The following is a 14,445-nucleotide window of genomic DNA, read 5'->3' as shown; positions in this document are numbered from 1 at the left end:
CGTCCAATCAAAATACGGGCCGAATCCAATTCGGACACCTGGCCCTTTAAATATCCGATTTTTTTTATTAAAAATAAATAAATATAGGAAAAAGTTAAAGAAATTGGAGAAATTTCAAATTTAAGAGAAAGTCCTGCTTTATAACAGCCAATAGACGTTATTAATTATAACGTTCAGCTAAATTTCTACTTTATTTTGAGTCCTGTAAATAAATAAGATTACTGTAGCTGGATGGATGTTATGATCTACTATAGTGATGTTTTTTAAGATTTCATTTTCTAATTTTTTTCTATAATATGTAAATTTTTACAAAATGAATAAAATAAATTACTATAGCTGGATGTTATGGACCATAACATTTTTCTACAACTTTTGTTTTGTTTTTATAAAACTGGATTGAGGGTAATATGAAAATTTGGCTGGATGTTGTGGTTAATAATATGTTTTGGACGTTATAAACCATAACATTTTTTTTAGATTTAGAATTTTTTTATTTTATTAACTTTTTCCGATATTTTATTTGATATTTTCCTATTAATAAATAAAGGATTTAAATATTCGTACTACATCAGATCAAATCAGATCGGACGGTTGAGGTATAAATCCAACTTTTCAGTTAACTCACGTATGAATTTTGGATAAGGTGGGATCCACTTTTCTAAGGATAAACCTGTCAGTGACATGCCGCACTGATATATTTCTCAGAGAAGCCACAGGAAACCCAGATTCAGACTCGCAGACAGTATACCAAAGTCAAACCAAAATCTGACCCCACATGTCAGAATAAGGGGTCAAAATTACCTTCTCCTACGATTCCACCTCTTCTAGCTTCACTACCATCTCTCTCTCTCTATGTCCAATACGCCATGAATTCTCTAGCAAAACCAATCCATTATGCTAAGCCCATGCGGCCTTCTATCCGTTCTCGAACCAAAAGAATGAATTTGACCGTCAAATCAGCGATAGATATGAAGGGCGTTTTGGGAAGCGAGGCGACCAAAAACCCGACGCTTTCCACCTCGTACCGCCCGTTGGATATACCGACGCCAAATCGAACGGTTCTGGAAGCCCAGCAGAGAGTTTGCACTGGCCCGGCGCAGACTCGACCGTTGGATCAGGCGCAAACCATGGCTGTTCTGGATACGATTGTTAGATCAGGTGTGTTAGATAAGCGGCACTTTTTACATTTCTATTTTTTTCTTTCCATTTTCCGTTAACAATAAAGCTTTTCACTTTACTTCCCATTGGCTCAGCCTAGTTCGTATTGTAACACCGGGTAATGTTTTCGAGTATAGACGAAGGAGACATTTTCCTGATATGTCTTTGTCGTTTTGATTTATTTATGTATTATAGGTACTTGGTTTGACTGGTGTTTGTCCTTGATTGAGACATATCATACGGCTTTGGACTGAAGTTTTGAGTCTAATGCCAAATCAGATTTAATCACTTTGTGTATCGATTCTCTGTTACATGCCATTACCTGAATGTATAGGCAACCTTCTAGCATCATTTTCCAGAGAAAACTGTTGCTACCAACTGCTTAACTAGTACACACAGGTGCATATGCAGCATTGACCAATAGATACCAATTAATTACTGGTACATATAGGTGCTGGATCCATATACTAGGTATTTTCTAAGTGCTGCCAGGAAGTTAAAGTACCAGAGCTGAACAGGATCTGACATGACTGGTTTAGGTATGTACCCCTATATAAGAGATCTGACTGTATGCATAGTTGTAACCTGCATGCACTTGACCCGGCTGGGTGTATAGTGTAGGTGCACCACTGTATATACTTGATACAATCTGGGTGTATTGATTCGCACAGAAACATACTGGGGCCTCATGATTACTTTAGTATTTACATGTATAGAGCTGACTGGTACAAATGCTACTATGAGAACTACCTAGCCAAAATTGTAACATAATCGGTGCATTATCAAGATGGACCAGCCTGCCAACTTACTTTTGATTTGCTATTTTTGTGTGCTGATGTGTTAAGTTTTACATACATCCACTCCCCATTTTCTTTTTACTATCACACAAAGGCAACATCACAGCTAGAAATAACGTTCTTTTTGTAATTTCTTCTAAAAGCTAGGGGAGAGCTGAAAGGAGAGGAGCCTGTCTCTCAGGCTCAGCTAGGTGCATTCTTTGCTGGCATGACTATTCGGGCCAATGCCTTCCCTGAGCCGACCCAGTGGAGCCCAGGGGAGTGGGCCGCCATGCAGGCCTGCTGGCCTGACCTGGCCCACTCTCTCCCTCCAGAGATCATTTTCCTTGCCGACCCTGAGGGGGCAATAATGGGCAGCTCGCTTGGGCCTATGTACTCTGGTGGAAATGGAGGCCCTGGCGAGATGCGTCTTGTGGGGGCCCTTAGAGAGGTGCTGCAGATTCCCATAAAAATGTCTTTTTTTTTGTTGGAATTTTCTCGCTAAAATCTATGTTTTGGGTTGTTTCGGAAAAGACTGCTCAAGTTTTTCTGGAATAATCTCAGTGGAATCTTTCAATTATAGAAATCTGCAGACCAATTGTGGATACATTTTCTTTGTTGTAGTTCAACTTGGTACTGCAAAAGAGTAATTGTATATTCTGTTAGGCAAAACGGTCTATCAGAGAGGTTATGCATTCACCATTACCTGTATGTACAGTTGGAAGGTGTTGCAAATATCTCAAAGTATGTTGGCTGTTAGTTGCAAATTTGGGAAATGTTTGGTATCGGAAAAACATGACAAATGTTGGTCAATTCCTTTAATCTGGACTCTGGGACCTTCTTTTCATAAAGTAGACCTTCTAGATCAGTGTTCTTTAGCTCTGACTGTGGATTATTGATATTCAAAATAAAATTTGAGTGTATCTCACTGAAACTTTTTTTGGAAGGACCCCCTTTCCCCTCTCCCTCTTCTCTCTTTCTGAAAACCGAACCCTTATTCTAAGCCTGCATGTGCATTTGATCAGGTTTTATCTGGGGCTCACCTGGGGTACGAGGAGGTGCTAGGGGTGCTGAGGGATGTGCTTCCACTCGATAAAGAGGGTGAGCAGGAGAGGAGAAAGGTAAGAGAGGCTCTTCTGGCGGCATTTTTGATTGGCCAGAGGATGAATAGAGAGACCGATAGAGAACTTAAGGCGTATTGTCTTGCTTTCGATGAAGAATTGGGCAAGTTCATTTTTTAAGTTTGAAAATTTTGAATATTTGATATCTTGTTGTAATCAATCATTTGAAGTTTGATCTATGATATCTGCGTTCCATTTTGGTTATGTACCACTTTTCTGTCCTTTACCCCAGAGGCTCACAGCTCCATTCACTTGTTGATTTGCAGCCTAGTGTATTTTATATTGCAAATGTCATTTTGTTTATTAGAATTCCAAATTATAATTACTTAAAAACATTTCAACAAGGGCCATGCCAGTGACATCACATGTTACATTATTCATCATAGTCAACATTAATACAAGGTCTTAACAAAAAAATCTCTCTATATGAAACTATTTTTGTGCCTGCTATAATATTATATTAAGTAATACATTAAATTTGAATATTATAGCTTATAAAAAAATTGTATAATGCAGGTTATTGAACATTATATTTCGCTACCTATAATATGATACTTTGCTAACAAAACAAGTTATATCTGGTAAATACTGATCCTATTTTACTTTATGAAAGGTAATTTGAAAATGTTAGCTTCTTGACAGGTGTGGCTGTAATTTTTTCCGTAGAAGACACATTTGACCTTAGGTTTCTTTTTTTTTACTACAGTGGTGTACTGTACCTTTTAATGGGTCCTTTCCCACATGTTTGGAAACCCTACCTGGGCATCGATTAAAATGCACTATTTGATATAAATTATTACAATAAAATTTCATATTTAGGGCCTCCTCCTATTGCTGACGTAAGCTCTTTGACGCACTATGGTGAGCCATATGATGGAAATACACGTTTTTTCAAGAGCACACTTTTTGTAGCAGCTGTCAGAGCATGTTATGGGGAATCATGTCTTCTTCATGGAGTCGAATGGATGCCACCCAAGGTTAGTTCCATCTTATCTAGTCTTCTTTTTCTAATCTTTCTTTTTGATGACTGTATGATGGAATAGTGATAAAAGTTTTAATTCTGAGGAAGCTCATAATCTGTGACTCCTGAATGGTTAGATTTCATGAGAAAAGGATATTCAGCTTTGGGTCTCTAGATTAATACTAATTCCTATTAAACTTTGGAGTTACCTTTGTAATTATTAAATAGAAAAATATAACCTCTTACTTAGATCTCAAAATCAAAGTGAATCTGTACAAAAGGTTAACCCCCATTCTCGCTCCAGAAATTCCTTCCTGGAAAGTACAATATCCAATTCCTATTTGAGAAAAACAAAGCCAATTACAGTCATTATCATGACTAATTGCCAACTCAATACTTCACCATAATAAGCCTTATTATAATGGAATTGTCTAAGTTATGCAAATGTCAAGGTTTTCAGGGGGGCATTACCGAAGGGCAATTGCTGAAATTCATGGGGGCAAATACACAATTGTCTCCTGATCAAGCTAAAAGTTTGCTGGAGGTATATATCCTTTGCTCTATTTCAACTTCTTGTGTTTTTTTTTTCCATGCTCAGTAACCTTTCTCAATTTTATAGGACGAGAGTGTTGGCTTTTCATATGTGAATTTGAAGGAAGCTAGGCCATCTTTGTAAGATTTGACATAGTTTGGCTCCCTATTTTATTTCTCTTGCTATCTTTTTTTTAGTCATTCTATGGCAATGTTCCTTAGTCACCTTCTAGCATGACATGTATCGTCTTTTGTCAAGAATTGAGGGAAGTCACTTTTTTTAGCGGAAGCACACTTTTTGGTGTTGAAATACATAATAAAAGCCCTTCATTGGTGGGTCATGAACAACATGTAAACACATCACAACAACAGGATGATGTGGCTACTGAAGTGACAAAAATAACCATAATTAAATCAATTGACAGCTCATGTTTTAAAATAGTGCATTTCTAAAGTTAGATAAAGAAGAGCTTGTTTTATTTTTGGAAGGCCTATTCATGTGATTTACACTGTGTTGTCATCTGAGTGAAACAGCAATTGTGTTATAAATCAAACCATAATTTTTAATAAGAAAGAAACTCTTTGCAGGAAGGATTTCTGTAAAACCTTAGGTTAGTTCGAAACAGATTGAAGGTTGCTTAAATAAAAAATTTCCAATTTTGTTTCTCCTTTGAGCCATCAAAATATATTTTTTCTGTGCTCTTTACTTTTTCTTTATATTGTAGATTCTCACTGGTTGGGCTTAGAGAACACATAAAGAAACGACCACCATTGGCAACATCGGAAAAAGTTCAGCAATATGTCAGAGTAGGGAAAATAATAGTATACGAGTACGAAATCAAATTCAAATTTTTTTCACCACTGATTAGAAGTTTGACTTTTTTTCATTATTGGCTTCATAAAGGCACGAGGGAAGGAAGCCATAGTTGCGGGCTTTTATCATGAGGGCTATGAGGATCCATTGCTGATGCTTATGAAGAGAAGAAGTGTCCATTCTGGTTTGGTTGTTAAGGTATGCCATGAAATATCATTCCGAACTTTGTTTTTGTCTTATATTTATTTCATTCAAGCTTTTCTTTTCTGGATTTTAGCTCTTTAAGGCATCATGTATACCTTCTTATTGGTTAGTGTCTTTGCTTCCCATATTTGTCTTATCTGCCTCCAAAACCAAAAGAGAGGAATATAAAAAATGAAAAGAAAAATAACTAAAAAGGAAATAAATAAAGAATGACACTCTGCATAAGTACTCGTATGGGATGTATAGTTGACTGGTACTGCAATTAAAGGTATAAATCAGCTTCAACATGGTTATATTGTTTAGGGGGAGGAAGGAGCCCTGTCTATGACAACAAAAGCAAAATCAGCACATGCTTCAAAAGGGTTACCAGTTAATCATTGCTCAGGCTTCCGCTCTCCAAATTCTGTGTTCTCCTCTGAAATTGATGGTATCTCTCTCTCTCTCTCTCTGGACCTTCAGTTTTGTTAGGTTTGTAAATTGATTTTTGATCCTTACGGGTTCTAGTACATAATTCATCGCATCTAAAATGACAGTTTTGTTGTAATTAGTTTGTTAATATTAATTTTTAGGGATTTCACGTGAGAACTTTAGTATGGTGGTGAATGCACAGGATTATGGGTTTGAGTCATCAGAAACTCCAAGAACAGATAGATCAGTAAGCTTATGTTTTTTGTTCTCTTTCATACATATGTTTTTTATTTTTGCTGCTTTGGCCTTCATGATTAATGAACACTGAGTGCACTTAACTTTCTTTATTATTTAACTTATAAAATTATCAATGATTCTGTTATTTTAAACTCTTATAAATATTCTTTTTGCAATGCTCTTTATGTATTAGGTCGCAAGAAACATCGGACTAGGGTTGGCAGCATTGGGTGGCGAGAGAGGTCCAGCCTATGACCGGATTGTATTGAATGCTGGAATGGTGGACCATTTATTAGGCTGTAGCGGGGCCGAGGATGTGACATCAGCCCTAGATCGAGCGAGAGTGGCTATTGACAGCGGTGAGGCTTTGAAGAGGCTGATGAACTTCATAAAATTATCTCACAAAGTTTAGTAATCACTTCCTTATCCTTTTAATTGGGTTGGGGAAGTTGCTTTGTTTATATTTGTGTGAGATCCCACTTTGCGGCAGGATAAATTATAAATAATCTTCACAGTTTTCCTACACAGAAGTTCCCAGGGTAAAACAATAACCTTGATATTTGAAATTCACATAAAACCAAGATAAGACCAGTAAAGATTTGTCAGTTCAAACTTCAAAGTGCAGCAGTCAGTTTGTAGCACCCATGTCATGATATTTTTTTTATTTAATTTTTTGAAGTAGAAATGTCATGATAATGTTCAATTACTTGTTTCTTTTCTTCAAAAGTAATTCTGCTTGATTTTTTTTTGGAATGGAGAAGGATTTGTATGCCCCGAATAATTTATCTTTTATGGTAGTCAGGCATGACTAGTTCATGGATCTTTCGTACTTCAAAATGATATTTTGAATCGATTAAAAGTAAACTTGTGAATTCTTTGTAAGAACTAAGAAGAAAGAACCAAAGACTCTTTAATATTCACCTAGCATTAGAAAATTCTTTTGCAAGCATTCTCTTGTTTTGGATATAAACGAAAGGCATAAAGGCCTGCTTTATCTGTCAAGTTGACAAGTAAGCTAATAATTTGAAGAGAAGACGCAAGATATAAATTTTATCAAACGAAATAACTAGCCTTTGATTTAATAACAAAAATACATGATTTTTTATGAGAGAGGTCATAGATTTGAAATTCGGACGAAAAAAAAATTATTTTATTTATTGTAGTAATAAGAATATTAAATAATTTAATGACTTGAATTTGATCAAACCACAAATGATTTATTAATTGAAATGGGAGAACAAACTCGTATGCAGACCATGCTGGGATCTGTAACGGTATCACGCATTTTCAGCTGTGCCAAACATAAATAACGAAAAATTCCATGGGAACTAGGGTAAAATCACATATACCCATTGTAAAAGCTGAAATATTATAAACAACCACGCAAATGCACCAAGGTATAACCTGTGACCCCTACTGCTAGGTTTGGAGGTTTGAGGGATGCTGAATAATAATATAACTGATTTCAAGAATGTTAAAATGATATATATTAACTTAACTATTTGTCGTGGGAATGTAGTTATTTGTAATTAATGTTAAAAAATTATAGATGTAGCTAGGTAGCTAAGTAACGGCAACAATACCAATGATATGTTATTAAATTTTGGGTTGGGAGGGTGAGATATTGTGATCCGTTGGATTATGATCCAACAATTTTCACTCTGTGGTTGGATCTAATTGTGAGGTTGACGATAGAATTCTAGTAAATTGTACACGGATATGTTGTCGAATATTGCTGGAAATGGAGAAAAGAATTTGGAAAAAATAAAATATTGTTGGTTTTCTCCATTATTATAATATTATGAATATATTTTGTACAGTTGGATTTTTTATGTAATTATTTTTCTAACACAACAAGCTTGCTTTGTGTGCTATATTATTGTAGCTAAACCTTCTTAAATTTTGAGATATTAGATTAATGACATGTGAAGATTTAGATACATGAAATTCCCTCTAAGAAAGAATTAACTTAACACTCTATCTTTTTTCCCTTAGATATGTTCTCCTTTATATCCAATATAAGAGATTAAATAGATATTCCAAACTGAGCCAGTAACAAAATGCAGATTTTCAAACTCAGTTATTACTTTGATAACTGGCTGCGATATCAGCATCGAATTCAGTTAGAGTTGTTATGTTGAAAAAGACGAGTGGTTATATTGTTTTTAGACGATCAAGCTGGAGCTGAAATCCTAATCTTCGAGTTTGCTGCCCCCTTCTCTCCAAGTTTCAGCGGGAGAGACAAGATGAGGAGAGAGTTTCAGCGGGAAGGGGAAAGTGACGCCAAAAAAAGTGAGAGCAAAATATATGCGCAGAAGAGGAAGTGGTAGAGAAGGGGAAGAGACTAAATAAACTTTTTTATATAACATTAAACTTAATTAATCTCATTTTTTTGATTAATTGGGTAAATATGTGAGTTGTTAGATTTTTATATGGTAAATATGTAATTACATAAATTTAGATGATAAATACGTAATTTCACAGTTTTTGAGTGGTATATATGAATTCTCTCTAAGAATATTAAACATAATTAATTTGAGCTTTGGATACATTTGATATATACTAAAGTTATATTGGGTAAATATGTAAGTTATTAGATTTTTAGATGGTAAGTACGTAATTATAGAAATTTGGATGGTAAATACGTAATTTCACAATTTTTGAGTGGTATATATGAAATTCTCCCTTGATTTTTCTTCCTAATACCTGTATCAAATTAAAAGAGAATTTTCAAAACAAAGAGCTAAATTCAGAATATTACATACGTTAGGACACTTTAATATATTACATTATGCTAAATTTACAGTTCTCAGCCGGACTTGGATAGATATAAGGATCAGAAGAGAGAAATTTGAAAAGGATTTAAAAAGGAGCGCATGCAAACGTTCTCCAATTTTTTGGAATCGACTAAAGCTGAATAATTAAAAAAAATTTAATCATAGATGACTAAGTACCCTTTCACTTACACTAAGATCTGTATTACTAAGACCTGTATTACGTATATAGTTTCGAATTTATTGTCAATTTTCTTTTACTCGTTTTTTTTCCTCAGAAAAGAAGCAACATATCGTTGCCTATAATTCATTGCATAGTAAAATTAATTAAATACACAATATAGTACATGTTATATATATGTTTAGGTGACAACAATGTCTGAAAACCACCCCTTTAAAATTACCATTCAAATGTTCACAGAAACAATCCTAAACAAAACATAGTCCACACATGGGACCCGGTCCTAGCCTACCAATCTAAACAGTTACTGACAAACTCGTAAAAGAGAAACAAATTACACCCAAAATCTGCTAGGTGACCCCTGGATCAGACTAAGAACTGGTACAGTTTGATAACAAGGAACCATTTATTCATCTCTGCCTTGACTGAATTCTTCATATTACCTGACCAATAACGATACAATGAAACAATTAGTGAGGTATAACATCTAAAACATTTAACAAAATAAACTTGAGTATGAGAAGAAACAAGCTAATTTTGCTATTGCCATAAAGTTCAACAAATTGCACTAAATATTACAAGAAGGGAGAGTTTATTCCCCTTTGCATCTGTAAGAAGCCCCAAATATCCTGGATTGAGCTTCAGCTATGCACTGAATCCCTTGTCAGTTCAATTTGTTTATTAGATAGTTGGACCAAGAACTGCTAGTCTGGTATCATTTCTATTAGAGTTGACCAAAATCTAATTTAAATAAGAAAATCATATTAACTCATCATTGATTATGGAGGATGTACAATATTAACTCAAAATGAAGGATGTAAAATATCTGAATTGTTCTCCTTGATGTACCAACTACCATTAAAGAAAGCTGATAAATTACAATAGCTTTGCAGATTTTTCCTAGTATCTAATTTCTTGAATGAACTTGGCCTGTGTAGTTTCTACACAGCCTGTCCCAAGTCAGGAAAAAGGAGAACGGTTCATGATAGGCTTGGCGAGTCAGCGATCAAAAAACAGCTCTTTATGGAAATGAAACCCTCACGAATTGGGCAGGAATAGTACTGGGATGGGTGACCTCCTGGGAAGTCCCTGTGTTGTTGACTCTGGTTGGGTTTCATTTATAGCGTACCCCAACTTGTTTGGAAATAAAGACTTTGAAGAAGAAGAAGATCTAATTTTTTGAATGCAAAAAAAGTATCTAATTTCTTCTTTTGCAATATTTACACTTGTAATAATAATTGCCACTAAATGCTGAATAAACTTACCAAACAAATAGCCATCGGTGCTCCATATGACATGTCTAACCAAGAAAAAGCCAGATTCACTGCAAAGAGAGACCTATATAATAAAAAATGTGATATCAAGAGAAGAATATATTTATATATATAAAAAAATCTCTACTCAATTTGTACTCCTTACACCATTTCAAAGTGAAAATAGTAAAATTACCAAACAGGAACTAATCGCAACAAAATACCAGAAGTGAAGAGGACAAGGGTCTGTTTCCATAGTTCGAAGATCTTGTGAATATCTTCACTCTGGGATGGAAATTGCCCACAAAGATTCCCCCACAAGTCGCAACTGAAAAAATGATTTGAGATTGTTAAGAAAACACAGTTGATTCACAACTATATATATGAATTTCACCAGAGCTAATCTTGTTGGGGAAGTGAAGAGTATAAAGTAAAGTTTATTTCAACATATGTTTTATATAAATTTTTTTAATGTATCTTTTTCTTTATAATTTAGAACTGGTAGTATAGTATTAATTTGGATACTCAAAATTTAAAAACACCTGCCATTACAGACATTATGAGATGTATCAATGACATCAAGCAGTACTAATAGTTATATTGATTGACATGGAATGCCGTGGAGGGGCACTGCAATGAGGTTCTAAAGTACTCAAATATTTGAGACAGAAAAAAATTTAAGAAATTATAATCAGAGAATAAATATAGGTTGTACTACAATTAACGGACTTCAAAAATCATTGTGTATAATCAGAGAATAAAATGAACTAGCTAAAAAAAGTTATACTTTAGAACTCACCATAACCAGATAATTTGAAGAATGGGAGGGGAGCGAAAAAATAAACAACAGAATCAAACAAAATTACAAATATAAATTGACTTAACGTTGTTTACAACGAATCTGCCAAAACTTCCATTCTTCCAAGTGATACCAATAGTCTGAGGTTGAAAAATTGAAATCCTAACATCCTCTCCTATGATAAGCTCCCCCTTAATTAGAAAAAAGTTTACCATATTTTATACCAAATAAATGTTAATTCTATTTTTTGGAGAACACCTACTGCTACCTCTTTTATAGCAGCCAGGAAGAAATCTTAGCCCTTTAGGGAAAGAAATTGTGAGTGCCACGAATACCACATTAGTGCCACGAGTCCTGCAGTAGTGCCACGTGCAGTGGAATCTATAATACAACACCTTGTTTTTTTTTTTTTGAGAGTAGTGGCACCATGGTTTTCCAACCAAGCCTTATCACTAAACAAATTGTTACATGCATTCGGCTCTTATTCTTTCCATACACCGCCAACAACTACCATTTGACAGATGAGGCCTAACATATACATCTTGATTTGTTTTCGCAGTTTCCTGGTCATAAGTAACAATTGACACATTTACTCCTACTCAAATATGTTATATACATCTCATATTTAGGCGAGCTTTACAATTGTGCTATGCATAGCATAGGATCCTTTATATTTTATTTTCACTTTCCGAGGTTTGAATGGAAGTCTGTAACCTTTAATTTGGTTAAAACATAAATCTAATTCGAAACCAGGTCTTCTATTTGTGTTTGTTTTATTTACTAATTTGGTTGGTAATAAAAGAGACAATTTCTTTGAGGTTATGACTAACAATTGTTCAATACTGATATTATAATTGGACAAAAGGAAACATAACTTCTTCTAAAGAAATTGCAATACCAGTTTCTACATAAGTTGAAGACTAATACAATTAATATAAAATCAAACAAAGAAAAGAAATCATGTACAACCAGAAAAACAATATCTAATAGCCCGATTGGTTCCTAATTTGAGAACAAACATAGAATTTCTCTGAGATCAACTAAAGGAAATAAAGTGGGTAATGTAGAGCTCATATGAACCAAGAAATTGACAAATAGTTGTTTCAGATGACTGGCAAAATAAAGGAAAAAAAAATTGTCTTTATTTGTTGATTTGAAAATCATAAGCCAAATTGACAGAAAGAATGAAAGGGAAGTAGAAGATGATTGTCTTCGTTCATTCAAACCTCAAAAGAAATTTGGTATCAATGAAAAAAAAAGTGCAAATAAGCCACATTTTACCGAGTTGTCCTAACTCTGCAATTACAGCTCGATTAACTGAATTAATTATAACTGATCCTTATTTTGTGATTTTCGTTGCCAATGCAGAATATCACAAATCAGACCTAATTCAACCCAAACTGAAATGGTCTGAACAAAATTGACTGCATTTGGGGCTTAATTAGTAAGTAAATCGAGTTAAACCTTGTCTTACTTGGTTAAATCAGAGTTTAATCTCAAAATAACTTATCTAAAAGTTAAGATTTATCAAAAGATGAAAATAGGAATGGAGCGACACCTGATTGGGAAGGGTGTAGATGCAAGTGCGTTTTGTGAAAGAAGGCGGGAGAATATGATCTAGTGTTTAGGCAGGAGAGAAGAGACAGGACTTCATGCCATGAATTGTCAGGTTGCAATGAAGGGGTCGAGTGCGGCACCGCGAAGTGAAAGAAGACTCGGAAATTAAGTATGTTCGGAACCATGCAATTATTCAAAAATAATACGGGTAATTAGGTCAATTGCCCAAAAATAATACGGGTAATTAGGTTCCGCGATAGTAAGATAATTTTACAGAATAATAACCCGTATTATTCTGTGAAATCATCCTGCTATCGTGGGCAATTGACCTAATTACCCGTATTACCTCTTGCTTCGATGGTCTTATGCTTGCGATATGTGGAGTATCGGCTGTATACTCTTTGAGTTATGCTCGGTTAGTCATGCTTCGCAGAAAGTTTAGAAGGTGGTGGTGAAGAGACAAGAAGAGGTGGGGGAGGAGAGATTAGTCGTTAATTATTTGAAGTGACAAAATTAAAAATTAACTAAGTTAGAGTGACATTATGATAATTTTTAATTTCGGAGTGGTATTTTTAAAATTTTAAGATTTTGGAATAACAAATAATTAATTTTTTCAAAAATTTATGTCACGATCCGAGCTCGAATGGGTCAATTTGGACCCGTCTGGGCGTCGCGCGGAGGGAGACGAAGGCCCGGTCCGGACGGTCAACGCGGAAAGAGTTTCGGTCAGGCATTTTATTAAGAGCTCTTTTGCTGACAAGTGGAGTCCGGGAAATAAAAAGAAACCGGAAGAGCGTTCTGAAGCTGAAGAAAGGAACCCGCGCGGAGGGAGACAAGGCCCAGTCCGGATGGTTTGCGGGGAAAGAGCTTCGGTCAGGGATCTGACTGTGCTGCATCCTCCTTTTCTCCCATTTTAGTCTTGAATTTGACTCCGTTTTGTAGGTTAGATTTTTCCGAGGTTCAATTTCAGTTAGACGGACAGATTACCGCTAAGCGATTAATCAGTATACGGTCGATTAATCAGAATTATACGGACAATTTAATATTTTAATTAAACTACTTAAATGATAAAATGGTCGATTAATCGTTTTTATCCGCAAACATGCATCCATTAAGTATATTCGTAACAGTTTGACCGCCGTTAACAATTAAACGACCGTTAAGACCTTTTTTTACAAAACTGGTCCAAATGAATTATAGAAAGTTTTCACGTGACTCTCTTCCGTGCTTTCCACGTGCCTTCTCTTATTTACTCTTTTAAGTAGATAACTCACTCTCATTTTACATATTTAATCTGGCCTTCATATCAGAAAGCAAAAGAAGGATGTTGTAAATGCGTTTCATATTGTTAAGAGAGGGTTGACCTCGATATCTCTTAATTAAATGGTAATAAATCATCTAATTGTATTTTAGGAATATTTATTTTCTTTTGCAGGTTTTAATTGGTTTCTTTTTTGCATTTTATTTATTTTGTTGCTTCATTTTTTTTTCTTCTCATACTCTCTATGAACAATCTTTGCTATTTTGTGATGATATTTTGGTATTTAATTTGCAAATCTAAAAAAAAATTTAAATCTGATAAACTCTAATAAAACAAACAACTTCTTAGAGTAAAGTAACCCAACTTTTGGATTTTGGATCCAGATCGTCCGATTCTAATCCATGATAATC

The 14,445-nt window shown here is 34.7% G+C and overlaps 2 protein-coding genes across 5 annotated transcripts; one reads left to right on the top strand and one right to left on the bottom strand.

The window, feature by feature from the left end:
- Positions 1 to 737: 737 nt before the first annotated feature.
- Positions 738 to 6,936, top strand: LOC144564076 (anthranilate phosphoribosyltransferase). The gene is made up of 11 exons (XM_078313584.1): positions 738 to 1,158; positions 2,099 to 2,385; positions 2,960 to 3,158; positions 3,875 to 4,032; positions 4,477 to 4,560; positions 4,636 to 4,688; positions 5,273 to 5,354; positions 5,452 to 5,559; positions 5,869 to 5,992; positions 6,135 to 6,220; positions 6,404 to 6,936. Exons 1-11 carry the CDS (start codon positions 867 to 869, stop codon positions 6,620 to 6,622), a joined length of 1,692 nt encoding a protein of 563 aa, XP_078169710.1. The 5' UTR covers positions 738 to 866; the 3' UTR covers positions 6,623 to 6,936.
- Positions 6,937 to 8,837: 1,901 nt separating this feature from the next.
- LOC144564073 (uncharacterized) lies at positions 8,838 to 12,982 on the bottom strand. Of its 4 annotated transcripts, none has more exons than XM_078313580.1 (5): positions 12,776 to 12,982; positions 11,304 to 11,357; positions 10,643 to 10,746; positions 10,431 to 10,503; positions 8,838 to 9,608 (listed from the first exon to the last, which is right to left on the bottom strand). In XM_078313580.1, the coding sequence occupies exons 1-5, from the start codon at positions 12,957 to 12,959 to the stop codon at positions 9,532 to 9,534; spliced, it is 492 nt and encodes a 163-aa protein (XP_078169706.1). In that variant the 5' UTR covers positions 12,960 to 12,982; the 3' UTR covers positions 8,838 to 9,531. The 4 variants fall into 4 exon arrangements, 2 of the variants coding, with proteins under 2 accessions (XP_078169706.1, XP_078169707.1); XR_013514542.1 differs by having other exon boundaries at positions 9,578 to 9,608; positions 11,304 to 11,408; positions 11,486 to 12,968; XR_013514543.1 differs by having other exon boundaries at positions 9,578 to 9,608; positions 11,304 to 11,408; positions 12,776 to 12,968.
- Positions 12,983 to 14,445: the final 1,463 nt, after the last annotated feature.

The sequence above is a fragment of the Carex rostrata genome, chromosome 13 (genome assembly GCF_964058835.1).
Source record: "Carex rostrata chromosome 13, lpCarRost1.2, whole genome shotgun sequence".
Classification (NCBI taxonomy): domain Eukaryota; kingdom Viridiplantae; phylum Streptophyta; class Magnoliopsida; order Poales; family Cyperaceae; genus Carex; species Carex rostrata.
Note: the sequence above shows the minus strand (reverse complement) of the source record. Positions and strands in the feature narration are given on the sequence as shown.

Bases quoted from the DNA above. Each gene is read 5' to 3' on its own strand.
- LOC144564073 (XM_078313580.1), bottom strand. From the start codon at position 12,959: ATGGTTCCGAACATACTTAATTTCCGAGTCTTCTTTCACTTCGCGGTG. The intron at 10,747-11,303 runs GTTAAGTCAATT...TCATTTTTTCAG, and splicing joins GCAGATTCGTTGTAAACAAC to TTGCGACTTGTGGGGGAATC. The intron at 9,609-10,430 runs GTAAGTTTATTC...GTTATTGGTCAG, and splicing joins CACCGATGGCTATTTGTTTG to GTAATATGAAGAATTCAGTC.
- LOC144564076 (XM_078313584.1), top strand. From the start codon at position 867: ATGAATTCTCTAGCAAAACCAATCCATTATGCTAAGCCCATGCGGCCT. The intron at 4,561-4,635 runs GTATATATCCTT...TCAATTTTATAG, and splicing joins AAGCTAAAAGTTTGCTGGAG to GACGAGAGTGTTGGCTTTTC. The intron at 5,355-5,451 runs GTAGGGAAAATA...GGCTTCATAAAG, and splicing joins AAGTTCAGCAATATGTCAGA to GCACGAGGGAAGGAAGCCAT.